General features: G+C 40.8%; 1 protein-coding gene across 8 annotated transcripts in view; it reads left to right on the forward strand.

The window, feature by feature from the left end:
* Window positions 1-26,061, forward strand: part of CTTNBP2 (cortactin binding protein 2) — a 165,388-nt gene extending 139,327 nt beyond the window's left edge. For 7 of the 8 annotated variants that reach the window (XM_058724492.1, XM_058724490.1, XM_058724493.1 and 4 more), the window contains 9 exons: window positions 8,093-8,245; window positions 8,421-8,608; window positions 11,895-12,073; window positions 14,816-15,021; window positions 15,378-15,563; window positions 17,939-18,002; window positions 19,553-19,685; window positions 20,945-21,040; window positions 24,970-26,061. In XM_058724492.1, the coding sequence (XP_058580475.1) occupies window positions 8,093-8,245; window positions 8,421-8,608; window positions 11,895-12,073; window positions 14,816-15,021; window positions 15,378-15,563; window positions 17,939-18,002; window positions 19,553-19,685; window positions 20,945-21,040; window positions 24,970-25,215 (1,451 nt within the window). In that variant the 3' untranslated portion in view covers window positions 25,216-26,061. Of the gene's footprint in view, window positions 1-8,092; window positions 8,246-8,420; window positions 8,609-11,894; window positions 12,074-14,815; window positions 15,022-15,377; window positions 15,564-17,938; window positions 18,003-18,803; window positions 18,847-19,552; window positions 19,686-20,944; window positions 21,041-24,969 lie in introns of those variants that run through there. The other variant, XM_058724496.1, reaches the window with a different exon arrangement.

Raw genomic sequence — 26,061 nt, forward strand, 5'->3', positions numbered from 1 at the left:
TGAATCGGGTCATAAAGGATGGCAGAGGTGATGAGCACACCATTTCTAAACCTATGTGCGTCGGGCAGCATCGCAGGACCTCCTCTTCCTAATTCCCGGTCTCTCGGCTCCTCCCACTTGAAATCCGGTCTTGGCTTGACAACCTGAATGTCCACAGGTGCCAAGAGGCCACATTCAAGGGTGAAGCACGCTGGCTGGGGCTGCGGGGGGCGGGGCGGGGGGGTGGCGGGGAGGCATGTCTCCATCTACAGGAAGGCAGCGGCTCTCAGCTGCAGCAGCTGGTTGCTTTCTGCAGTGCAGATCCAGTGTCATGTGGTCTTGTGACTCTTAAGAGATCCATTTTTAGTGAAAATGTAGGATTTTCTTCTTTTAATGTTGTCGATTATTTCAATTTTCAAAGCAACGTGAGGACCATGTGGAACTCCCAGGTCCTCTCATTCATAGACTCCTCATCCTTGTCCCAGGTCATGTCCTGCCAGGGGGGTCCTGGCATAACTTTTCACCAATCCCTTTGGCACCATCCTACCATTTGCCCCCTTTTCCTGTATTTCCTCTACTTTCCTGTAAGTGGCTGCTCTGTCTACAGCTTCTCCTCCTCGAACTTCCTTCACAGGCAGTCATACCTTTGGTTAAGCTGTCTTTGATCCCTGCCCCGCACATCCCTCCAGCGCCCACTGAACGAAGGTAATGGCATTCAAGGCCTTCCATTCATAGACATTGATTCACCTGACTGGCTTATCTGACCCTTCTTTTTTGTTTCATAAATTGAGATATAATCGAGATATATAGCATTGTGTAAGTTTAAGGTGTTGACTTGATACACTTAGATATTGGGAAATAATTACTGTAACGTTAGCTATACCTCTGTTACCTCACATAATTACAATTTTTTTGTGTGTGGTAAGAGGACTTTCTTAATAACTTTCAAGTATGTGATACAATATTGTTAATTTTAGTCACCATGCAGTACATTAGATCTCCAGAAGTACTCATTTTCTAACTGAAATTTTATATCCTTTGCTCTCTCTCTAGTTCCCTCACCCTCACCCCAGGCCCTTGCCAACCACCATTTTACTCTGCATAAGTTTGGCTTTTTTAGATTCCCCACGTAAGTGATATCATACAGTACTTGTCTTTCTCTAACTCTGTTAGCATAATACCCTCAAGGTCACCATGTTGTTCAAAACGGCAAGATTTTCTTTCTCATTGAGTAATATTCCACCGTATGGATATACCACATTTTCTTTATCTGTTCATCTGTTGGCACTTAGGTTCTTTTCATATCTTGGCTATTGTGAATAATGATGCAATGAACATGGGGGTGCAGATAACTCTCCGAGATCCTGATTTCATTTCTTCTGGGTATATATGCCCAGAGGTGGGATTGCTGGACAGTGTGGTATTTTGCATTTTTTGAGGCACCTCCATGGTGTTTAACATAATGGCTGCACCAGTGCTCCACCAGTGCTCCACTACCAGTGCTCCAGAGGTTCCCTTTCCTCCACATTCTTGCCAAAACTTGTTATCTACTGTCTTTCTGATGACATCCATTTTGACTGGTGTGAGGTGATGTCTCATCGTGGTTTGGTTTTGCATTTCCCTGATCATTAGTGATATAATACATCTTTTCATGGACTTGTGGGCCATTTGTATGTCTCTTTTAGGATATCTGACCCTTTTAAAATAGCGTCAGTGCTCCAATAGAATATGCTGTTTCTTTTTTTACAAAGTGTCCTTTGGTTTTCTACTCTCCGTGTCTTAGTTCATGCTGTAGCTTTCATCTGAATGATAAACACACAACCCCCCGCCTCCGCCCAAAACGCACACTGTGACTACCACATTGCAGGTGCTATGCACAGTGTTATTGTGCAGTACTGATTAAAACAGACATGGCTTTTGCCCTTCCAGAAACCGTAGAAAAAGCCCCTATTAAAATGCTCTAAGGACACTTCAAATGAAAGCTTCTCTGATCCCTCCAGATACTTCTCCCTCTAATTAACATCATTAGATTTGGTTTATTCCTGTGTCCCACCTAACTACAGGTCAAAGCATTGGGGGGTATTATTTGAACTCTTGCCGTGGTCCATTCACGCATATTGTGAAGGCTAGTACTATACCCAGTTCTTCTATTCCACCTTGTACACTGATGGCTAACGAATACTTGCTGATGAGTGAGTGAATCTGATAGAGGAAATAGCATGGGCAAAGACCAAGGGAATTCTAGTCATATGTCATCTTCAGGTACCAGCAAGTGCAAGCTGCTTACAGTAGATTTAGAAAGAGTTAGGTGAAAGAGTGCAGAAGTTGATAACGGAGCAGGTGATGATAGGGCATAAAGATAGAGTGAACTGGAGTTTCAAAATGAAGTTTTTGGACAGCTGACTGAGGCAAAAAAAATCCCCATTTTAGCTATCCGTTTGTGTAGGAAATGGTGTATCATCTTTAAATAGGACAGGAGTTTATTCTTTATGTGGCTTAGCAATTTGTAATTATCAACTATCTTTTTTTTCTCTTTTTAATAACAAAGACACAAATACAGGTTCATCTGCTAAGACCTTGAATGCAGTTGTCCAGGTTAAGCACCGGAGCATTATCACACATGCCTCCGTGCCCAGTCAGCTGAATCTGGTTCTGTGTCTCATCTCCACCTCCCGCTCTCTTCCCTCCACCTGTCATTTCTTGCTCAAGGGACTGTGGAGGCCCATCACTAACCCTTCTTATTTCTGCTGGTCACTCCCTCACAAGCCTCTGCAGCTCCCAGAGGGTTCACTCCACAGGCCAAGCTACTCTTGTCATCGCCCTGCTGTTAGACCCCATCGACTGCAGGGTAAACACTGCCCTTCTCTGAATGTGTGTCAAAAACATTGGGGTGTGGCCTCTGATCTTCCTTGCTGCTGTCCACCTTTATCTCCTAAGAACTCAGTCCACTGTGCCCATCGTTTTCTCCCCAGGAACCACTGCTGTTGACTGGTGACCAATGGAGAGGTCACAGAGAAAGTGCACTTTAAGTAGAGTGGATGGGGAAACGTTCGTGGCTTTTGAGCGGGGCAAGGGAGTCTAACAGGAGCCCAAGGGAAGGAGCCGTCGGCTGGGTGTGGTGTCACCTCTTTTGTAGTGCAGAAAGCACATAACAGGGAATGTCCTTTTGGTCAAGAGGTGATGGGAAAAGGCAGAGAGTAGAGAAGGCAGAGGTCTGGATGAGGGAAGAAGGGGTTCCTAGGCTGTTCAGCTGCAGCTTTTAGAATAATGAGGGGATAGGAATTACCTGTCAGTTATTCTTTCTTTTTCACCAAGAAATTAAACTGATCAAATTATATGACTGCAAGTAAGGGCTATACTGATTTGCAAAGAATATGTTTATTCCTGTCGTTTAACCTTATCTTCTCTACAGGAAGAGATTTAAACTACTTGGATGAGGCTGGGCCAGCACGTTGAACTTTAATCTTCCATTATACACAGCACATATATTACCTCATTTGCTCCTCTACAACTGCAGGAGCAAGCCAGCAAAGAGAGTCACAGAGAATGAGTAAAAGAAATGTATGAGCAAAAGATACAAGAAGGAAGAGTAGCAAACGTATGTTAAATAATTAGCTTTAAGAAGCTAAAACTTATATGGAGATTAAAATGGTTCCCATGAAAAGAAGAAGGTAGAACAGAAGAACACATTTTAAAAAAAGACCTCACACAGTTGCCACCAATGGTTATATTGTGTTTATTTTAAAATAACCTCTTCCTTTTCATATTGCCTTTCATGGGAGACAGTCGTGGCACATAGCTCTGTTATTTGGTAAAAAGGGTGTGAATGTGTATTAGAATTGGGTCATTTTGCCACAGTGTAAGGTATGTAGTTAGATCAGTAAGACAGATACAACTTCCTGTCACATAAGATTTTAAAAAGTAAGAAAAAAAATGTTTTGAACACTAGACTAGTGTTTTAAAGTGACACTTAGAATTCTTGAGAGAACTTTCCTTTTCAGAAGTAATGAAGATAGAATTACCGTAGTCCTAGTGGGAGAATATGGTCATTGGAGTCCACATAACTGAGTTTACGTCCTTGGACGCTGTGTTACTTGAGGCTCTTTGAAGGTTTGCCCCTTGACTCAGAGCATCACTCCTGCAGAGCCTTCTCTTAAGTGGACTGTGAAAGATGGGCTGTTCTCCATCCCGAGGGGGAGATTATGGACTTGTGGTCACTTGAGATGCACTTTAGAGCTTGGATTTAACTATAAATGTGATAGGTTAATTGTTTTTAAGCCAACAAGTATTGCTCTAGAACTAACTCTCCAGAACTTTTAATGCAAGGGCATACAAACCTGGACTTAGCCCTGAGCCCTGTGGCTATGGGGGGTGTCTGATTGAGATGCCAACCTGCAGGAGAGGATTAGGGCTGACACAGCCTGTAAAGTTGGAAGGAAAAAAGGACAAAAGGAATAGATTCATTTCAGAAATAGAACTTTGAAGTAGCATAAGGCAAGGGAATCTGAATGGCTGGCTTTCCGGCAACAGGTTAAAAGAAATCTCCAGCTATAATATGGGGTGGGTGGCTTCCTTTCATCTCTGTAGACCCTGATCAGAGGCTGGTTAATCCTTCAAACTGGAAACTTCCTGCCCCTGGGGTTGGTTAATACATTAGGCCCGAAACTCTGTCAAATGACCTGAAATAGACACGTACTATTTCGCAAATAAAATTTACCTTTGGACCAACTTATTTAAGGATGTTGAACTTAAGTAGTTAGAGAAGTAGGTGTTACTGAAAAAATGAGGTAATGAGACTGGCAGTGTTGAAGACAGAGCTTTCCACCAAAGAAACCCAGTCTATTTGACCCTTGGTCAGTACCTCACGGGACACCAGGATAAACAAAGATGAGGTGCATCCCAGCTGAACTGCTGTGAACAGCAGCCTACCCTCTTTTTGTCTAGGGCACAAGCTGTCCATTTAATGTGCGATTAATTGACGAGCAATACAGCCCTCACTTAGAATGTTAACCCTCTCTCCAAAGACCTCCAGCACTCCTGTAAACTCATTTGCTTTTTTCTCCACCCTGAATTCTCCCTGGTTGCTCTCATGCTCGTGTCCCACCACCTGCTAGACATCTCTGAAAGGATGCCTAACTCATCAGATACGTCAGGCCTGAAACATCACCCCCACCCACACCCCAAGTATGCTCTTGACTCATGTGCTCTCTGCCTCCGTGATCTGTACAACCTCTTCTCTGCTGGGACTTCAGCGGGGTCCTGCCCTTCTCTCAAGACAGTCAGCCCCTGGGTCTTACTGACTCCATCTCAAACACCGTTTTGTTCAGTGCCTCGGCCCTGAACAAATGCTCAGTCCAATGCCCTGGTTGAGGCTCCCATTACTTCATCAATCAGAGCCTGTGTGTTTTTCTGTTTCTTTCCTCTCCAGGTGTTCTTTGCACCGGAGTGAGATTTCAAAGCACAAATCAAGTCCTGTTTATCCCCCTCCTTAGACACTTCCATGGCTTCCCAGAGCTGGTGGCTTCTCCCTCCCAACACGACATTCTAGGTCTTCCACTTGTCATTTGTGGCCGGGTTCTGAGGCTTCATATCATCAAGTCTCACCCCAGGCCGCACACAAAATACTGATGGCCCAGCCCAGACCATATAAGTCAGAACATCTGGGGATGGGTCCCAGGGGATGTTTCCCGGCAGCCCAGTCTGCCACACTGCTGCTGTCCACAGCTGCGGCTACCTGATCCCATTCCATAGATGTGACTCCACCCCCCAGTCCCAGCCCATCATGGTAGGAGGTACGTATCAGCCTCGAGTTCACCATGATGCTCTCTTGCAGCTGTTCTCACCTTGACTTGATGCCTTAGTCCCTTCTAGGACTGAGCCCTGCCCTGCCTCCTCCTGTGCCAGTGTCATTTCTTACAACTAGTAAGCTTACCCGTCTCCTAAGCTATTAAGATGCTATTCCTTGTAATGGTTGCATTTTAAAGTGCCACATCCCCCGGTTAGAATCAGTCACCTCTGGTATGCCATAGCACTTAGCAAGAGAGATACAGCAGTGGGGGCAGTGGGGGCAGTGGATGAGCATCTGTTAAAATGCAGGTACATGTTGCTACAGATAGATTTTGACTGGATGCCAGCTTCAGAGCCACTGGAGGTAGCTGTACATTCAGTATAGATCAAGGAAAAGCTGGAGGTCTTCAGTCCTTGGTGGAAAGGAGGTAAACCTACCATTCAACTTTGTTCTTTATCACTAGGTAGAAGAGGTTTATTTATCACTGTTGTTTTAATGAACTATAGATAGATCACACTTGCACAGTGAATATATTTCTAAAGGACATTTGAATGCTGGGAAGCACAGATTTTTAGCACTTTTTTACTAAATAGCTGTGTTGAAGGGGATCAGACACACACACACACACATCAGACACTGGTGTTAACAGCCCCCACAAAGCAACTAAATTGAGAGGTGGCTGTTACTGTTTCTAGTTTTCTAGTTTTAAAGCTTCATAGCATGCAGAAGAGCTATTTCAGTCTCAGAAGAGATTCATTTACAATGTTCTAGGAGTTCTCTTGAAAGTGAAAATGCATTGTGTCTGTAGTAACAAGGGGGAATCGAGTATAACCCATTATGAGTATTTGTGAAAAGTGGGATACTTGGTAAAATTACTGTCAAGTATTTTAAAGTGATCTCTTTTTCTCAAGGTTAATTTGGCTAAGACTGAGGCATCTTAGAATCTTAAAAATTAAAAAGTGATCTTAATTTCAGTTAATTCACTGGTGTATCAGAAGTAGTATATACATTGTAAATACAGTATTAACATTTGAGTGCTTAGGTTCTAGGCATATGTCAAGTACATTCTGTCTACAGACATACTCGTTTCCTACATATAATTGTAATCTTCCATTTACTTTCCAGCTTTCATTTTGGGTCAGTATACAGTTTAGTCCCCCCATCTTAGTAGGAGGTCCACTGAGATTAGATTCAGGAGCCCTAGTCCTTCTTTACAACTGTTGGCTGAAACCCCAGTCAAACCACTTGAACCTCTCTGAGGTCTGTAAAATGAGAGAGAATTCATCTGCTTACCTTTGAGGTCCTGTCTCCATAATTTGATGAATATTCCTCATATGTGTAATTTAAAAGGTCATTTAAGGGCTTCTGACTTTCTGTATTATGAAATATACATCCATAAAATACATACTTATGTATTTATATTTATAGATAAGTGAATATTTTTTAAAGTTTATTTATTTTGAGAGAGACAGAGACAGCACAAGTAGGGAAGGGGCAGAGAGAGAGAAGGAGAGAGAGAATCCCAAGCAGGATCCGTGTCGTCAGTGCAAAGCCTGATGCAGGGCTTGAACCCACGAGCCGTGAGATCATGACCTGCGCTGAAACCAAGAGTCAGAAACTTAACTGACTGAGCCACCCCAGCACCCCTAATGAATAATTTTAAATAAAATAACCGTTTAGCCACTGACCAGGCCAAGAAATAGATTATTCCCAGCTTCCAGAAAGTGACTGTGTGCCCCATTCCTGTTCACAAGTTTTTCCTTCTATAGGTAACCACTAGTCCATCTTTTCAGACTTTGTTTTTTTAAGTTTATTTATTTTGAGAGAGAGAGAGAAAGTGAGCATGAACAGGGGAGGGACAGAGAGAGAGAGAGGGAGACAGAGGGAATCACAAGTAGGCTTCATGCTCAGTGCTGAGCCTAATGTGGGGCTTAGTCTCAGGGCAGTGAGATCATGACCTGAGCCGAAACCAAGAGTTGTATGTTTAACACACTGAGCTCCCCAGGCGCCCCCCAGACTTTCATTTTTAAAAATTTTTTCTTAAAATTTATTTTTGAGTGAGTGAGTGAGAGAGGCAGAGCCCGAGTGGGGGAGGGGCAGAGAGAGAGAGAGGGAGACACAGAATCCCAAGCAGGATCGAGTCTCTGAGTGTCAGCCCAGAGCCCGATGCAGGGCTCGAACTCAAGAACTGTGAGATGATGATCTGAGTTGAAGCCAGATGGTTAACCTACTGAGCCACCCAGACACCCCAGACTTTCATTTTTAACACAGTTCATACAGGCTTTTGTAAAAACTTTAATCACTAAATTTTGTTTCTGACCACAGCTTGTCTGATCCCAGTGAAACAGTCTCCTGTTAACAAGAAAATCATCATCATCTTAGAGAATTTGGAAAAATCTTCATTGTCTGAGTTACTAGGGGACTTTCTGGCACCTCTGGAAAATCGCAGCACTGAAAGCCCCTGGACTTTTCAAAAAGGTAATAAATGGCAAGACCATGCCCAGAAAGAAGCAAGCTTCTGTGAGATTATTCTAATCATTCTCTTGCTCAGAGTTTGAGTTACACCTGTTGTTCTTTCTTAGACTTACTTTACTCTGCATGGTCCCATCGTATGGCTTACCGAGGTTGGGCCATTGCTTTTGGTTTGTTTTAGGAAACGGAACGTCTGAATGTTACTACTTTCATGAGAACTGCTTTCTGATGGGAACCATTGCCAAGGCCTGTCTGCAGGGCTCCGACTTACTGGTACAGCAGCATTTCCGCTGGGTTCAGCTGCGGTGGGACGGTGAGCCCATGCAGGGGCTGCTGCAGAGGTTCCTACGGAGGAAAGTAGTGAATAAGGTAACAACCTGAGCTGCAGCATGCCTCCTGGAGAAGGGGTGTTAGCGTCTGGGGGCCTGGGCGGGAGTTCTACCGCTAAGTGACTGTGCAGCCTTGGTCAAGGAAAAGTTTCGGATATTCAAGGATTAAATAAGATAACACATAAAACAGAACAGTTTCTGGACTGTGTTAAGTAAAAAAAAAAAAAAAGAAGAAGGAAAGAAAACAAAAAGCAAATAGGTTTTACTGTTGTTATTAACTGTTCTCAAGGAGTCTCTCCACGTTCTAAATGCTGTAGATGGCTAGATTAGAAAATTGACCACTGGTTTTAAGAATAGCTGCCACTTCCTTGGAGTCTTCAACATTATCCATCCACTCAAGCCAGTTTCAATATGTTACTGCTATACCGTGCTATAAGAAATATAAAAAAAGTCACATGAAAAATTAAAATTCTCTAGCTTTAGACACATTTTCAAGAGTGAGTAGAACTAGTTCAGTGATTGTTTTGGAATAAAATATTCTGTAGCCCCCAAATAACAAAATCAACTTAGTGCCGACCAAATTTAGGACATTACTATTTAATTACTATACTTAAATCGAGCCAGTATGAGTGTCAGCTTTGATTTGATGGTGGAGCTTGATTACTAAGACTTTATCCCTTAATCTAGCCCAACAGGCCACATTTGGAAGACGTATCTTCTATCACAGTATTTTAAGCTGCAGATAACACAATACCGGCCGCTATCTACTTCACAAAAAGAGGCTTTTTTCCCCTCATATAACCAGGTATCTTGTGGCAGGTATCGGCGACTTCTGTTCACCTCTGTGATGTCAGGTCCTGGGTCTGGGGGAGTCTCTTGACCTCCCTTCAAGATGGCAGGATGTCAGCCAGGCTTAGGCACCACACAAAATCAGAGGCAGGAATCTGGATGCTACTTCAGATAAGAGAGCTTTGGCCTTCTCAGTTTCTTTCTCACGGAGCAAAGGATCTTTTTATGAAACCCCCAGAAACAGAAGGCTTTCCCTACATGTGTCATTAATCAGAACTGGTTTTTTGCCCACCCCCTTACCCCAGACCATGGCGAGACTTCTACCTTCTCCACCAAGTACCTGAACAAAATTCTGTGTCTGTTGTGTTAGAGTGTGTGAATGTGCACACATTTGTGGGTGCAGGATTGGGAGGAGAGTGAGGAGAAATACAGAGTGGGAGCGGTTCTGGTAATTCAGTGAGCTGTGCTTGCTTGCCAGTAGTGATTTGAGTTAGTATTTGAAATTTCTAATTTAATCAGAGAAATTTTCTACCCCAACTATGTTGAAGACTGTTGGCTGGTAATAAATACATGCTTTTGACCAAAGCCAGGCCATCGTATGATGACCACCAGTAGGAAGAAAGATGAGGTAACAGCCATCATAGTTGTGTAGCTTTTCATATTATTGATGCTTCCATTAATTTTATCATTAATATTTAAATCTCTTTGCCAAAAAATTCACATAATCACAAAAGATATTCTTTTTAAAGACTTTATTTTTTTATAAGAGCAGTTTTAGATTACAATAAAATTGAGAGGAAGATACCCAGATTTGCCAATACTCCCCGCTCCCATACATGTATCGTCTCCCCTCGTCATCAACATCACTCACCAGAATGGTACATTTCTACCAAGAACGAACCTATATTGAATCCTGATCACCCAAAGTCAATAGATTACCTCACGGAAAAACATGCAAGCTTCACGAATTTGCACGTCATCCTTGCCCAGGGGTCACGCTGGTCTCTGAAAAGTACCAGTTTTATTCTGTAGATGTGGAACTATTTCAGGTAAAATATACCCCCCCCACACACACACACCCAGTTCTCTGATACACGTAGTTTGTGAAGGATTTATTTTAGTTATTTTGAAAAGTAAGTTCCAAGCTTTAAGCTGTGCTTTTTTCTCCACTGTGTTTGAGAATGGAAACAAGGGGTGTGCCGTGAAGAACAGGAAGGCAGAAGGGTAATGCCTTTCACTTACCAAGAATCACTACAAGCAGGTTAATAAAACAGATTCCTTGGGTACATGTATGATGGGCATGAGAGGCTCCTGCCAACATCAGAAATCTCCTAACCACAGAACAGGACCCAAGCTTTGGGGGCACTTACACATCTGCTGGCACTTGATCACAGTTTCTTCGTACAATTCCTTCGAGGAATAGAAGTCAAGAGGCCTTTCAGGACAATACCAGGCATCCTACTAGCATTTAATAAACAATAATTATACCTTTATTAATAAGTAAATATTCAATTGTCATTAATTGTAGTACATGATCTCATTCTTGCTGGAAGAATATCAGAAAAAGAGAAATATGATTGTTCTTCTTTTGAACAGAAGGGAGATTATGAGATCCCAAAGCCTCATGTAACATACTAATATCATTTTAACAGAGCTGTGGGGATCACTGAAACACTCTTTCATTTTGGCCAAATTATATCCCTTCAAGTAGGACCTACCCATATTCATAGACTGTCCCCTGTCTTAATATAATTACTTGATAAAACAGATTTATATGAATCTTATAAAATACTGAGTTAACAGCCATATCTGACTTTTTAAATAATTGAAGAATATTTCGCCTACTACTAAGAAATCTTTGTCCTTTTGTGAACCCTCTGTACTACAAAAAAAGGGATTTGATTCTGTAAAATATAAATCTAAAAAGAATCTCTACCATCAAACCTGTATGTTCTATACTAGTGTTTAAAATCTGCATGTTTAAAAAATTTGAAAACAAATTTCTTTATGCCAGCAGAGCTGTGTACATTTTGATGAAGTTTGCATTTTATCTGAGACCTTTTTTCTAGGGAAATTAAAATTAATACGAGGCGAACGTGCCACAGATCCAGATGTACCGTCTTGTCACTTACCCAAATATTGCAATAGCTAATGTCATTTTTTGCTTTATGAAATCAAAATCCTTTTGAACACTATGTGCAAGTCCCTGTGAGGTACTTTGTATGCATATGAATAATAATTTCTTCCAAAATTGATATTTAAGAATTTGTGTAAGGTTTCTTGGTCGTCTTACTGCTCTTTTGTGTCTGAACCCTTTCATTTTGCGTCATCAGCTGCAGGTCTGAACCTCGTGCTAACACACTTGACATTGTGGATTAGCTGCCCCTCCCCCAGCCCCTCAGGCAGATCAGATCCAGCTTCATTTTTGTTTTATGGTTTTAAGTGTTTGTATTTTTAATTTGTGAACTGTTAAAAACAGAAGGAAAGGAATCACTGTTCTAAGCCAAGCCCCATGTTCGGCCTCTCTGTCTCCGTAGTTCAGAGGTCAGGTGCCCTCTCCCTGTGATCCTGTGTGCAAGACTGTCGACTGGGCCCTGGCTGTCTGGCGCCAGCTCAACTCCTGCCTGGCCCGCTTGGGCACACCTGAAGCACTTCTGGGGCCAAAGTATTTCCTGTCTTGTCCTGTAGTCCCAGGACATGCCCAAGCGACAGTGAAGTAAGTGTCATTTCTCCTTGTTTACCTATTTATTTATTTACTTACTTACTTACTTACTTACTTATTTATTTATTTATTTATTTATTTATTTATTTATTTTTGAGACAGAGAGACAGAGCATGAACGGGGGAGGATCAGAAAGAGAGGGAGACACAGAATCTGAAACAGGCTCCAGGCTCTTAGCTGTCAGCACAGAGCCCAACGCGGGGCTCCAACTCACGGACCGTGTGATCATGACCTGAGCTGAAGTCGGGCGCTTAACCGACTGAGCCACCCAGGCGCCCCCTTATTTACCTATTTAAAATAGAGCCTTAGCGGGGCACCTAGGTGGTTCAGTCCATTAAGCATCCGACTCTTGGTTTCGGCTCAGGTCACGATCTTACAGTTTGTGGGTTCGAGCCCTGCAGCGGGCTCTATGCTGTCAGCACATATCCTTTCTTTCCCTTTCTCTCTGTCCCTCCCTTGCTCGCTCGTGTGCGCTCTTGCACCCTTGTCTCTCAGATAAATAAACTATATTAAATTAAAATTAAAATAAAGCCATGGTCATGTTTGGGACCTGTGAGAGCCAGCATGCTGAAGGGCCACCTTGTATCACCTCCCGTCATCAACATGGAGTGGCAGAGCTCTGTGCTTCATATCAGAGGATAACCAAGACTTACCTGTTGGGTAGTTCCTAAGGAAACTGTTTTTCCTAAGACCTAGTAACTAGCAGTTTCCATCTGTCAGAGAAGGCTCCTTGGAATCCTGTTCAACATGTAGTGCTGTGTCTCCTGGTAAAGTCCTACCTGAGATATTCATCAAGGATCCTGTAACCAAGAACAAAAGCGTGCATTCTATTGATGAATTAAAAAGCTTCCTCCTCTATTAAGGAGACTTAAATACTCACCATGTTTTCCTTTGTAACAGCTCACGAGAATAGACATATTAATAATAAGGTTAATGAAATAGAAAATCAGGAGGAAAAAATTAATCACAGTCCAGCTTAGTAAGGTTCTGTGATTGGCTGTTAGCATCGAGTCTGTCTTTCTGGCATCCCGGGCAGCAATCCATTTCGGAAAGCAAAGGATACAGACAATCTATCTTTTCTATTGTAACAAATTGTCAATTTCAAAACAGCTAATTGGGGGAAAGGAAGAATTACAATATTAAAATATATACAGCATTTTCTTGCTAAAGAACAGATAATTTATTCATATAATCGCCTCTTTTGTCATCAGTGTTAAATTTAAGCATTTTTCACATCCAGAGTCTCAGGATTCTTAGGAGCTAATTTTGGCCTTTCCTATCTGAAGCACAGTCTTCGCCGGCAACTGTAGAGGTTCTGAGATGTTCACCCTACTTGCAGGCCAACGGGTCAGGCTGCCGCAAGTGCACAATGCTGGATCAGGGGCCAAGGACTTCATTACTCACAGTGTGGCCCCAGCCAGCACTCCATATTTGCATTGGTTTTCCTAGGTCCAGAGGTCCCAGGGGATGATGCATGGTGGCCCATGAATGCTGGCTTTGCCTCACCACTGCCCAACAATGGGCTTAGGAATGCCCCCATCCCCTGAGGTGGGGGGGTGGGGTGCTAGCAAATCCACCCACCCTTTGCCCTGGAAGGAAACATCACTTTTCTTATCCTAGTAAGGAAATAAATCTGCCTCCTGCTCCAGATGGAGACACCATCTCTATCTTCCAAGGCTGTTTGCCATACTAACGTCCTTGAAAAGATAGTCCAGAACTAAGGTGGACACTAAATGTGCAAAAATGCCATGGAGGATTATCTCCCAACAACCCTCTTAAGGAAGTGTGTCTTGTTTTGTTTTTTTAAATCAAAGCCTGCCATCTTTACCCCGTTAGCACCTGTAGGAGTACCTGTGCAAGTTTGACTCATGCTACAGAACACCAGACTTTTGTCTGTATTCCCTTATTACAGTTTTTTTTCCTCTTGAATTACATATCATTAGACATTAACAGAGAGCTTAAAATAGAGAGATGCTTGATACCTGGGTAAAAGTTTTAACAGTCTTGAAAGGCGTGTGCTGATACCTAATGGTTTTGAAAACTTTGCTGTACGAGGAGATGTAGTTTAGTTTCTACAGCCTTTAATCAACTGTCTTTTATTTCTAATGTTGCAACAAAGTGTAATCTTTTTTGAAGGAATTTTAATTGCTATTGGATGCCCGAAACTTGGGTAAAGTCCTGCTACTACAGCTGTTACTGCGAAGAGTCCATCTTAGGAGACAGCTGGTTGACCCCATCCCTGCTGTGCAGGGCTAAGCCCACCTACATGCAGACACTGAGACTTTGCCTTGGGGTAGACAGATTTAATTTGCCACTGATGATAAGATATACCCCAGTTTCAGAAATATTAGAACATATGTGTCTTATTAAGAAAATATGGCAAGTAAGCTTAAGCTATTTAGACATACACTTCCAGGAAATATTTTTTGTAAGCTTCTGCCTATAAATTTACTTTCCTTTCCATGTATCTTATTCATGCATTCATTCAACCCACACTTAAGCACTGATAACTGCTCTCAGTGATTTTATAAAACAGTTTTTTTCAATACACATTGTATTTCTGAGGTAAAATGTCACTTATTCAAATGTCACTTATTTCAAAACTACCTATGAAAGGTAGCATATCTGTAGAAACACTTAGTGTTTTCTCCATGCTCTTCAAACTTGTCCTTTGTAGTATGGTGTGTGATTTGAGAGAGGTCGGGTCCTAACTGTGAACCGCCCTTCTCTTGCAAGATGGATGGCTAAGCTGTGGAATGCTATCATTGCACCCAGAGTTCAAGAAGCAATATTGTCAAGAGCCTCTGTGAAAAGACAACCTGGCTTGGGGCTGGCAACTGCTAAAAAACACCCCAGCCAAGGACAGCAGGCTGTGGTTAAAGCTGCTCTCAGCATCTTGCTCAATAAAGCCGTGCTGCATGGCTGTCCCCTCCCGAGAGCAGGTACAGGGTTGGTGCTGGGAGGGGAGGGAAGGGGAGGAAACTGACTCTTATATAATACTGGTTTGCATTTGTTATTAGGGAGCGATTTTTTCCTTCTTTGTAAGTAAAGAAATTATGTCGACTCAATGTATATTTCATACCATTGTTTCAGAACTCTCTCTAAATTACTGGCTCATGTTTAAATTCCAGATCTCCAAGTGAATTTTGTTGGTTCACAGCATCCCTGCTTGGGTATTAAGCACAGCCATGATTCTGAAGAGTAATTTCTTGGAGAATTGCAGTTGTTCTGTTTTGCTTGACTGAAACTGCATTATCACTGCCTTCCTTTTGGCAAAACGTGATTTGTGTTGTTTCAGAGCTGGACCAGCATGCGGCTGATTTCAGAGGAGGAAGTTTCCCTCTCTCTATAGTTTCAAGTTACCACAGTTACAGCAAGAAGAAAGGAGAGAGCGGTGCCTGGAGAAAAGTGAGCACCAGTCCTCGCAAGAAGTCTGGCCGCTTCTCTCCACCCTCCTGGAATAAGCCAGGCCTGAGTGAGGAAGGTGAGGGAGGCATCTGTGCTGCCTGGAGGAGCGTGGGCACTAGTGATCGGGTTTCTGATTGCAAATGTGCTTTTGAGTTTTTCAATGCATATTTTCATAGAACGAACAGGGAGTAGTAGGTACATTTCCAAAACTATTTGGGAGAAATACTCGTTTGTTTTTTGTGGCATCCACAACTAAATCTATATAGTTTTCTCCTTTTATGTGTCTAAAAGCCACATATATTTCTTGAAGTATGTGAATAGACATATTTGATACCAGTTTAAGGCCTTTGTGAGTGAATCAGTTTTAACTATTTCTTTTTCATATATTGTACCATGTGCCAGGTTCTATTCTATACACTGGAAATAGAGCAGAGAAAACACAAAAATCCCTACCCTCTTAGAGTTTACATTCTAATAAATCATCAAAGAGATTCAGTATAATGGAAGATCATCTATAAAAAAAGATATCAGTTCTCATTCTGACCAGATATAACACATTTACTTCTGGTGTTAGACCTATTCATTTTGGCTTTGATAATAGGGTAGTCAACAATTATACAAATTATAAATGTCTTCTCTAAAGGAAATCCTTACTTGAGTAAGATAGAAAAGATGTTCCAACCTCTATGCACTGTGGATTTCTGATATATGTAATTAACTGTAGGTCTTCAGGAGCCCCACCCCTACCCCCAACACATCCTGTTGTGTATAATTTAATGGCAATGTTATAGCAGTAGAGTTGCTACAAAAGAGAATATTATGCCTAACATCTTGAAACAAGAAAAATTGCTTTTGTTCATTAATGTATTTTCATACTTAAGCTCGTATTTTGTTGATTTTTAATATTAATACATGAGGTAATTATAAACAAGTTGTGTGTCCGTAAACATGAGGAATTTTTTTTTTTAATGATTGAATAGAAACTCACTGAATAAATTGAGAGTCTACTTACACTTTTTTAAGGTAAATGTTGCCATTATTTCCCAAAGTTACAGTGTTTAATTCAGGGAGTAAAGTCATTAGACTCCAGCCCCTAATATGGCCTGGAGACTCCCAAGGCGACCTTCTGCAGTAAGGACTATACCTCCCTCTTGTTTATCCCTATGTATATTGCAAAAGAGCTCTAAAATGAGTATTATCCTCTCCATTTCCAGGTAACAAAACTGAGGTTCAGAAACCCTTGGCTGTGTGTCCAGATCACCTCTTCTGGAAACATGGGGATCTGCAGTCCATGTTTTTGTTTCTTGCAAGTCCAGTGCTGTTTTCCTCCATCCATGTCACTTTAATCCCATGGTACATGGAATAATTCATAAACACTCTAGATAGGAGTCATCCAGTCTCTTCACTATTATTTCCAAGTTTGTTACAGTTTCTATAGGGTTTAAAACCAGCTTGTTGCTTGAGCCAAATTATTATCTAAATAATAAGCATTGTCAATATATACTTTATAGAGCTGACAAAATCAATAAAATGAATATGAACATAGAGCAACATTATGGAAATAAACTCAGAAAACTGTTACATAAAATATTTAAAAGTTAAAAAAATTATAAATGATTTGATGTTTATATTCAATAATTATACTCTTTGGAACATGAAACCTTATTTGAAAGATTAATAAAATTGTGTGCAACCACAGCATACACGGACATCAACAGAGATTTATAGAATCCAAGAACTAATTCTACAAAGTAAAATTCATGGGTCAGTGGTTAGGAGAATAAACCACTAACTGGTTAAGTACCAAACATACCTCTCTGGTTATTTCATTTTTTATAATGGTAAAGTTTTTTCCCAGTAACTCCATTTGATAAAGGATTATTGCAGTCTTTGGGTTGATAGTTTTTTTGATGCCGTTGTTTATCAAAATAAAAACCCTTTTGCATTCTGTACAGATAAGTAGGGATGATCATAACGTTTGATAAAGACACAACCTTTTTTCCTCCAGACCTATAATAGGTCACCAGCTTCTGGAGGCAGGAGCCAAGCCCAGGTGCCTATATGGTAATGAGGGAAAGCCGCTAGTCCACCTCTCTGACAATGACAACAAAAGTATGGGGAAAAAACTAGTATGGAGATTATCTCTGATGATCTGCTCTTCATGAGGATATATTCAATTCAACTTCTCAAATCATTCTTTAAAGATCATTTGTGCTGGCAGCATTCGTACAATGTTGGAAGAGGGACCATTCATTTGTAACAGCAGTGCCTGGGCAGGAAGCTACATCCAGAGCTACTGCCCTGAGGAAAAATGCCTCAAGAGATGGATTCAATCCAAAAACCATACCAAAGTGCAGAATCCATAGTCTGTTTCTTTTTAATACAGATTCAAGATGCACAGGGACAATGGTTCATTCTATTGGTAATTTTACTGTATTTTTCTTTGAACAGGTATCAGAATTAAAGCTGTGTCTCAGCAGAATTGTAACAGGAATGCTTCCCTGTCAAAACAAAAGTAAGTTTCCCTTTAACTTGGAGCAAATGATACGTGTTCCCATTATTTGTGCAGCTATAATAGCGTTAAAATAATTTTTTTAAAAAATGGAGGTCATTCATTAAACTGAAATCTAAATGAATGTGTAATGGTGGGACATTTTTCCCTTGTAAGTTCTTTGGCCTAATAATCAAATTGACATAAAACAGATTACCAGAAGAAAAATTAATTTCCTATGTAGGGGAGCCCCAAAGATAGGAGACTCAGCAAGTCGGGCTGTTGAGGCTTATATGCTATCCTGAGCTAAGGAATGGGATAGGGGCCTGGGGTGCTTCACAGGACGCCAAGAGCAGATGCTTGCCTGCCAGACAGATAGGTATTTCAGATAAAAGTTATCTCTAGTAATAGCTTTCTGGACCAGCCCCCGATCTAAATTCTTTTAGGTACTTAAGGGAGAGGTAAAAGTTTTTCTTGAGTCAGCTGGGTCTTGATTGACTTCACATCAAAATAACCCACATGCCACAGTGACACATTTTGGGATGGCGTATTCTCCCCTTCAGATGAAATTTAAAAAAACATGTTCTTTAAGCTCAACATAAACCCTTTTTTGCTTTTAGTTTGTTGAAAAGGTCAGAATCATTATTGGCTTCATTTTTCATCTAATTTGATCATCATTAATGCATTTGACATAAAGATCTGATAAAACCCTACATTTGTGAACTTTTAAACAGGCTTTAGAGGAGTGATTTTTTTTAAATACTAGATTTATAGAAACTTGCTTTTAGGTGCTAAATGTTTAAAGTGATCATTTTATTTTCTTAGGTTGCTTGTACGGAATTGATTGGTTCAGCTTACAGATTTTGAGGTACAAACGCTTGGTTAATCATAGAATAGAAATGTTAGGGCAGTCTGTAAATAGCTCTCCGTTGTAACCCAATAAATTGTGTGCCCTGTCACTTGACAGGTAACATTTAGAACACTGGTTCACAGAATTACAGAAATGGGGTGTAAAGAGAGAGAAGATTGATAAGGGAAACCATACCAGATGCTTCTTTCTGCCAGACACACTGCTAACTCCATTATATATAGCAGCCCATGTGAGTTCCCCAGTAACTCTATAATACAGATACAAGGAATCCATTACAGCAAAGGGAACCCAGAAACTAAACTGTTCAGGAGGCAGAAAAAAAATGTGACCCATGGCCATGCTGCTAGTAAGCGGTAGAGCCAAGTTTGAAATTCAGATTTGTTTGAGTGTACCACACTGCCCCCTTCTTCCACAGTATTTAGTGTCTCAGTTTCATTTAGGCTTGGAGAAAGGGAAGAAAAGGGAACAGTAAGGAGACCGGAATGTTGTAAACCAAGTGGATTTCTCAGTGAATAAAATTTTATCTTAGAAGTATTTTGAGTGGGAGTTACCAAAATTGTAGGAGAGTGAGTTGTGCCATCAAATGACATTTTAAAATCCTTTTAAAAGGATATTTAAAAACTCTTTTCTTACCCCACACCAAACCCCCAAAACTGGATTGTGGTTCCCACTTTGAAAAACTCTTTTCTGAACTTTGTATTAGGTCTTTAGAGAATGATCTATCATTGACATTGAATTTGGATCAGAGACTCTCTCTGGGTTCAGATGATGAAGCAGACCTTGTCAAGGAACTTCAGAGTATGTGCTCCAGCAGATCTGAATCTGATATAAGCAAGGTAAGCAGTACAAATGGGGGAGGACATTGAATGGCTTGCCCAACAGAAGAGAGATTGCGTTTTTTTTTTTTTTTTTTTTTAGTGTTTATTATTGAGAGAAAGAGAGAAAGAATGCTAGCGGGGGAGGGGCAGAGAAGCGAGACAGAATGCGAAGCAGGCTCCAGGCTCTGAGCACACAACCTGACGCAGGGCTTGAACTCACAAGCAGTGAGATCATGACCTGAACCAAAGTTGGACGCTTAAGCGACTGAGCCACCCAGGCCACCCCAGAAGAGAGAATTCTTAGAACCAACACTCATTCTCTGAAAGAAATTCCTTATTGAATAGTATGGTTAATGCTTCAAATCAAACCATCCTTACCTGGCTTCAAAAAAGCTTTTTCTTCCAAAATATCTTTTCTAAAATAATGGAGTTCTCTTTAGTACAGCCTGTTTTCCAAACTCTTCTGAAATACCTGAGGTTAAAATTGCAGCGCATTCAGGCAGCATTAGGTTACCCAGGCTTTTTTTTTCCCTTTTTCCTAAGGTTGGCATATAAGTCATCTGTCCGTAAGAGAGCATCACAGCAGACTCATGTTATAGACACAGGAACAGCCACAACTTTCCTTACAAATAAGAAAATTGGGCCTGTATAATCCATGTAGTCATAGTCTTTAAGCTGTGAAAATTGAGATCCAAATGTAGAAATCAGTGACCCAGATTCACAAAGGTGATTTCACCAGCATCAAGCTCAACCTGTTTTGGGACTCTTCGAGCTGCAGCAAATCTAACCAGACTTCCATTATGAATGCCCTTTACGAGAAAGGGAGGATAAGCAGGTGGTTATAATGTGCAGGTTCCACTGAAAGACTCAGCTCTTACATCTGCACAGTCCTAGTCTCTAGGACAGAGTAGAATTGGCTGTCTTATTTAACCTCGCTGGAAAGGAGATGAAATACTTACCTACTGGAAAATTAAGGTAATGACTGAAATCTTACAATTTTAGCCTTTCTTGCCAAGAAAGATTTTTTTTTTCTATAGGGCTCATCTGGCCATCTTCTTTTGATTATTAAAAACAAAAACAGACTCTCTTCCCAAAGAGATTATTTCTTATGCATTTTCTGGTAGTTTCACTTAAAGACTTCAAGTCTTTGTTGTAAACAGTACAGTCCTTGAGTGCGTGTTCATAGAGCTCCTAAGGGTCAGAGAAGAATGGTAACACTTCTGTGGGTTTCCTGTAGTGACTTTAAGTTGTGCTTTGATAACTTGTGCATTTTCCAGATTGCTGATTCCAGGGATGATTTAAGGAGGTTTGATGGTTCAAGAAACAACCCTGCATTTTCAACTGTTAATCCAAGAATGCCAGTGTCACCAAAGGTAAGAACAAGCAATGTTCTAACAAAATGTTAGAAAGAAATGCTGTGGAAGACTCCAAAATTTTGAAGGTCTTTTGAGAAGGTCTCCATTTGTTTTCATTCACGTATGCTAAAATTAAATATACTGTAACTTCTGTCTTGGTGGTTCCATTTTAAAATATATTCGAGAACCTTTAAGATTTCCTGCATTTTGGAGTTCCAAAGGGCTAAATAATGTAAATATCTATTACATGTGGGAAAAAAATCTCCTTTTTAGTTTTGCCATGACACACAGTGGTTTCCGTGAGATACTTTCCTTTAAAAAACACGTCAGAATGGTAAATAGAAGAGCCAGGATTCCAATAGATTTCATTAACCTCTCAAAATAACTTCTGTGGTTGGTTAATAAATGCCAGATGGCCCAGCATGGTACTCGTGGGTGAACAGAAACAATAAAACTACTTCTTACCCAGTAGTTACTCTGTGAGGATGTAGGTTTCACAGAGGCATTGAGTAATAGTTGGTTTGTTCACCAAGCCATGTCGAGTGTGGTTCACATCCTGTTCCCATCCGTTCCCAGGGTGGCTTACCAAGACCTGTGGGGGTTTGCACAGTGCAGGATTATAAAGTAAGCATGCTGAGAGTATTGAATTATTAATCCTTATCTGCTCACCACAGCCCCTGCTCTCCCACTGTTCTATTAGGTCTCAGTCCCAATTAATTATATGGGAGCTGTATGTTTTGGGGGAAGAAGGTGGGAGATATTGGCAAGGCTGAGGTCCTAAGTAAAAAATATATAACATGATGATCTATAAAGGAAAAGCATGACCTTCTGTCTCACTCCTATCATAATGTCTGCCTCTCCTCCCCAATAGGGAACAGTTTCGAAAGCCCAGCAAAAGCATAATTTGGAGAGCATGTAAGGGACATTGCCCTAAGGAAGTGACTTGGAGTCTCTGTTGCGAATTTAGGCTGGAAGATATTTTGTTCAGGAGCTGTCCTTCAGCTTTTGGTTCAAAGCACATTTCTTGGATCTCTTGGGACCACTCTTTATAAGGTTCCTTGTGGAACAGTCCATGGAAAGGCCATGAAGTCTGTGAGGAAGAACAGTGAACCATTATTTCTCCACAGGGTGAAGTCACTTTCCTCTGTAAAAATATTGGCTGGTAGTAACCAGCTGCCACGGTTTAATGATTGGAGACCAGGTTTTGTACCCCTATTTCTCTGTCACAGGACTGACTGGTTGCTACAGTAAGGTACTGTCCACAAAAACTGGTACTGAAAGAAAGATATGCTGAGGGCAGATTTTTTTTAAAAGAATAAGTTTCCTTTTATACCTTCTGGGCTGTTATAAAAGAACCATAGGGTGGTTTGAATCTGTGATTTGAGATGGGTATTAGGACAACTGCCTAATGAACAGATGGGAAGGGCCTGGTCTGCCATGGCTAGGAGGTGTTTTTCTCAGAACCTGCCAGCAGAGGGCAAAGTAACACATTTGACAGCTTTCTGAAAGCTTGGCAGGCTCATTGCTTTTCTGGATTTCTGATGAACTCAGCTAGCATTTCTTGGCTAGATGCCCAGTTTCTTCTGTTATCAGGAAGTAATTCTTAAAGGAAGAGCTCTCTGGGTTAGTTGAAATCACTTTCAACAATCATCATTTGCCATAACAGAACTCCTTACAGCTCCAACAGTAAGGGAATGTAGTGGGATTAATAAAAACAAATACATATATTTAAATCACTGATAGAACAGACACTAATATATTGTCTTCTCCTGAAAATCAAATTAATCTCCCACAAACAAAAGTTCTCATCTTTGCAGAGTGAAATCCACTTGATGATTTCTTTTTAAACCCCCCAGCGCCCAGATCACATTCCCCAGAGGTCCTGATGTAATCGGTCTGAGGTGCAACCTGGACTTTGGGGTTTTTGAATTGCAGCCAGTGCTTAGACCCACTGGTCTAAGACAGCTTTGGTCTGTGGTCCTCTTTCTTGTCCACCCCACTTCTTGTTTCTAAATGTATCTTTATGTAACTTACTTTTACATGTAATCCACCGTTTCTGTACCACACTCTACACCTTCCTGTCTTCACCGTATGTCTCCTCTTCACCTTTCACAGCCCTATACATCCTTAAAGATCCATCTCCAATAGGGGTGCCTGGGTGGCTCAGTCAGTTAAGTGTCTGACTTCAGCTCAGGTCATGATCTCATGGTTTGTGAATTCAAGCCCCACATCGCTCTCTGTGGTGACAGCTCAGAGCCTGCTTCGGATCTGTGTCTCCCTCTCTCTCAAAAATACACCAAATATTAAAAAAAAAAAAAGATGGCTCTCTAGTGGAAAACACTGTTTTCCTTTACTTTCTCCTCCCCAGCTTCCCCAGCTAGGGAACAGGGATTACTAGTACTCTCCTAGCTGGCAGCAGCTAGTCAATATGAATTGCTCTGATTTAATAATATTTTTTTTTTAAAAATTGAAACTTTATATGCAATACCTTTCTGTACAAACTCACAGGGTCTTTTTTTGAGCCTAATATCAATGTTGAGCATCAGTAAACTTAATATGGTTAACAGAACTTTGGAGTTTTAGCCCAGAAAACACTAAACACCCTGAACTCTCCCAGTCCCAGGCTCTTGTACCTCTTAGCTTTAGGGAAAACACCTCAAAACCTGTGTTTAGTGGCCAGGGTGCCAGGAACATCACAGTGTATATCAGTCACTTGCCCTGTTCTCACACTCCCAGCCTTGAAGGTCTGTGGTCCTCACTAACACACCTCCTGTTCCATCCTCACACCTTAACACTCCAAGCACATGGTTAGCTGTGGTGGAGGCTTCCTGTTACTTCATTTCACATTAGCATTTCCCATCTCAGACCACAAAGACGCACACACACCATTCCCCCTGCCCCCCAGCCTCCTTGCCATCATGATGTAGATGACTGCACAGAGGAGCAAAGAACACCACATATCACCTTCCCTCTCTCTGGGACCTGGCACTAATCAAGGCAAAATTATTTACAGGTTTCCTTCCCCTCACTCAGAGACTCTATCTGCCAACCGGCCGTTACCTTTATTACAACATGCCATTTCTTCAGATCAAATCACAAATTGGGATTGGTCTTTACTAGGCCCATGGCTAAGTCCCATTTTACAGATTTATAAAGATTCCCAAGAGAATTCAACTGCCAGCTAAGGCCACACAGTTTTTACATTTTAAATCTTTTAATGGCTACATTATTATTTGGCTGCATTAAAAGAGAGAAAGTAATCAATGTCAACTGCTTGAGAGGCATTTGGAAATGCCTTAGGAACTCCCTTAGGAGGCTCCATGTTCATTGGTTGTGGAATTTTAGACGCTCTAGGGGAAAACACCTTGAGTGAGAGTTGGGAGCCTGACATCTTGTTCTTAATCACTGAGACTGGGGGCAAATCATTTTACCTGTCCCGTTCTTCCACTAGGCTTAAACCACTATGCTCTCTGCTTTAGGACAAGCACCTAGAATAGTGCCTATGCTTTGTAGTTAAACTGTTAATCAATGCAGTTTTTTGAGCATTTACTTTTTAGTTTACAGGAAAGCAGAAAAGTTAGGGGACTTACCCAAGGTTGATATAGTTGATTTTTGTAGAGCTGCCTACAAATAGTTGCTTTGACCACTCCAATTTGATGATTCCTTTGGGGCCAGGCCTTCAAGAAGCTCCCATCGGTGAGGAGGTCCCAGACTCGTGATTCACAGAGTCTTGTGACACACGAAGGGCCTGAAGGAAAATCAGGCGGTGGGTCTTTAGGAAGTTAGTCACTCAGTGTGCTATTTGGTTTTTCAAGAGAACCATATTTAGGGGGAAACTCCTACATACTTGCACAGACACACGGAGGAGGAAGAGTGAGGACCACTGTTAGCAGTTGGTAACCATGTCAGAAATGTGACAAACTTGTTCTGTTTCTCTTGTCTTACAGGAGGTCAGTCCTCTCAGCAGCCATGAAACTACGGAATGCAGCAACAGTCAATCAAAGATTGAGTTGGGTGTTTCAAGAGTTAAATCTTTCCTTCCTGTTCCTCGAAGTAAAGTCACCCAGTGTTCCCAGAACACCAAAAGAAGCAGCAGCAGCAGTAATACAAGGCAAATAGAAATAAACAACAACACAAAAGAAGACATTTGGAACTTCCACCAAAATGAACAAGTAGAAAAACCTAACCAATAGGCCTGCCTACAATTGTCTCATTCTTAACTTCTGTATATTTCACACAGAAACCAAGGACAACAAGATGTAAATACCTTTAAACGGAGGAAATGTTTTCACTGTAATATAAAGTATGAGTGCGGGACCACTATTCAATTCTTTTGTAAAGAATGTATTTATAACCAACATTTTGTCACTTTTTTTTTTTTCCAATTCTGTAGGATTGAACTTCAATACCAGGAAGTGATGCCAACTTTTCAAGTAGTTTTATAATAGAAATATTGTAATAGTTTTAATCAACATGTTCAGGGGTATTAGAACTGTCAGTGTACTGTATATCTATATATATGTATATATGTATATTTTAAAAAGTCCATGAACCATATTGCATACACGTTACAAAATGTACAACATTGGCTTTTAAATAGCGATCATAATTTTATGTTGACTAGAAAGGGGCAATAACCATTTCTAAACAGTTAATTTCCATTAAAAGCCATATTAAGTATTTTGCCTGTTAAATTCTAGTTTTACATTTTAAATCTTTTCATGGTAAATTGCTGATTGGTTGCATTATGTATATTTATGCATATAAGTTTGCATTATGACTCCTGCAAAATATGAAATTATATAATGCAATAAAAGTGTTATCTTTCTTACAAAAGTTTTGTACCTAAGTGGATATAACTGCAAATGCTTCAATAAATTAATTTAGAGTTAACTCCCTCTTCTATTTAATTCTAGTAGCACAACTGATAAAGTTGACAATATTTTCTGGAAGTGTTTCTTTGAAAATTACTAATGAAATTACATATACAATTCAGAGTTAAAATGCTTTGACACCAATAAAATACTGAATTGGTGAAA

This window comes from Neofelis nebulosa, chromosome 4, assembly GCF_028018385.1.
Source record: "Neofelis nebulosa isolate mNeoNeb1 chromosome 4, mNeoNeb1.pri, whole genome shotgun sequence".
NCBI classification, from domain to species: domain Eukaryota; kingdom Metazoa; phylum Chordata; class Mammalia; order Carnivora; family Felidae; genus Neofelis; species Neofelis nebulosa.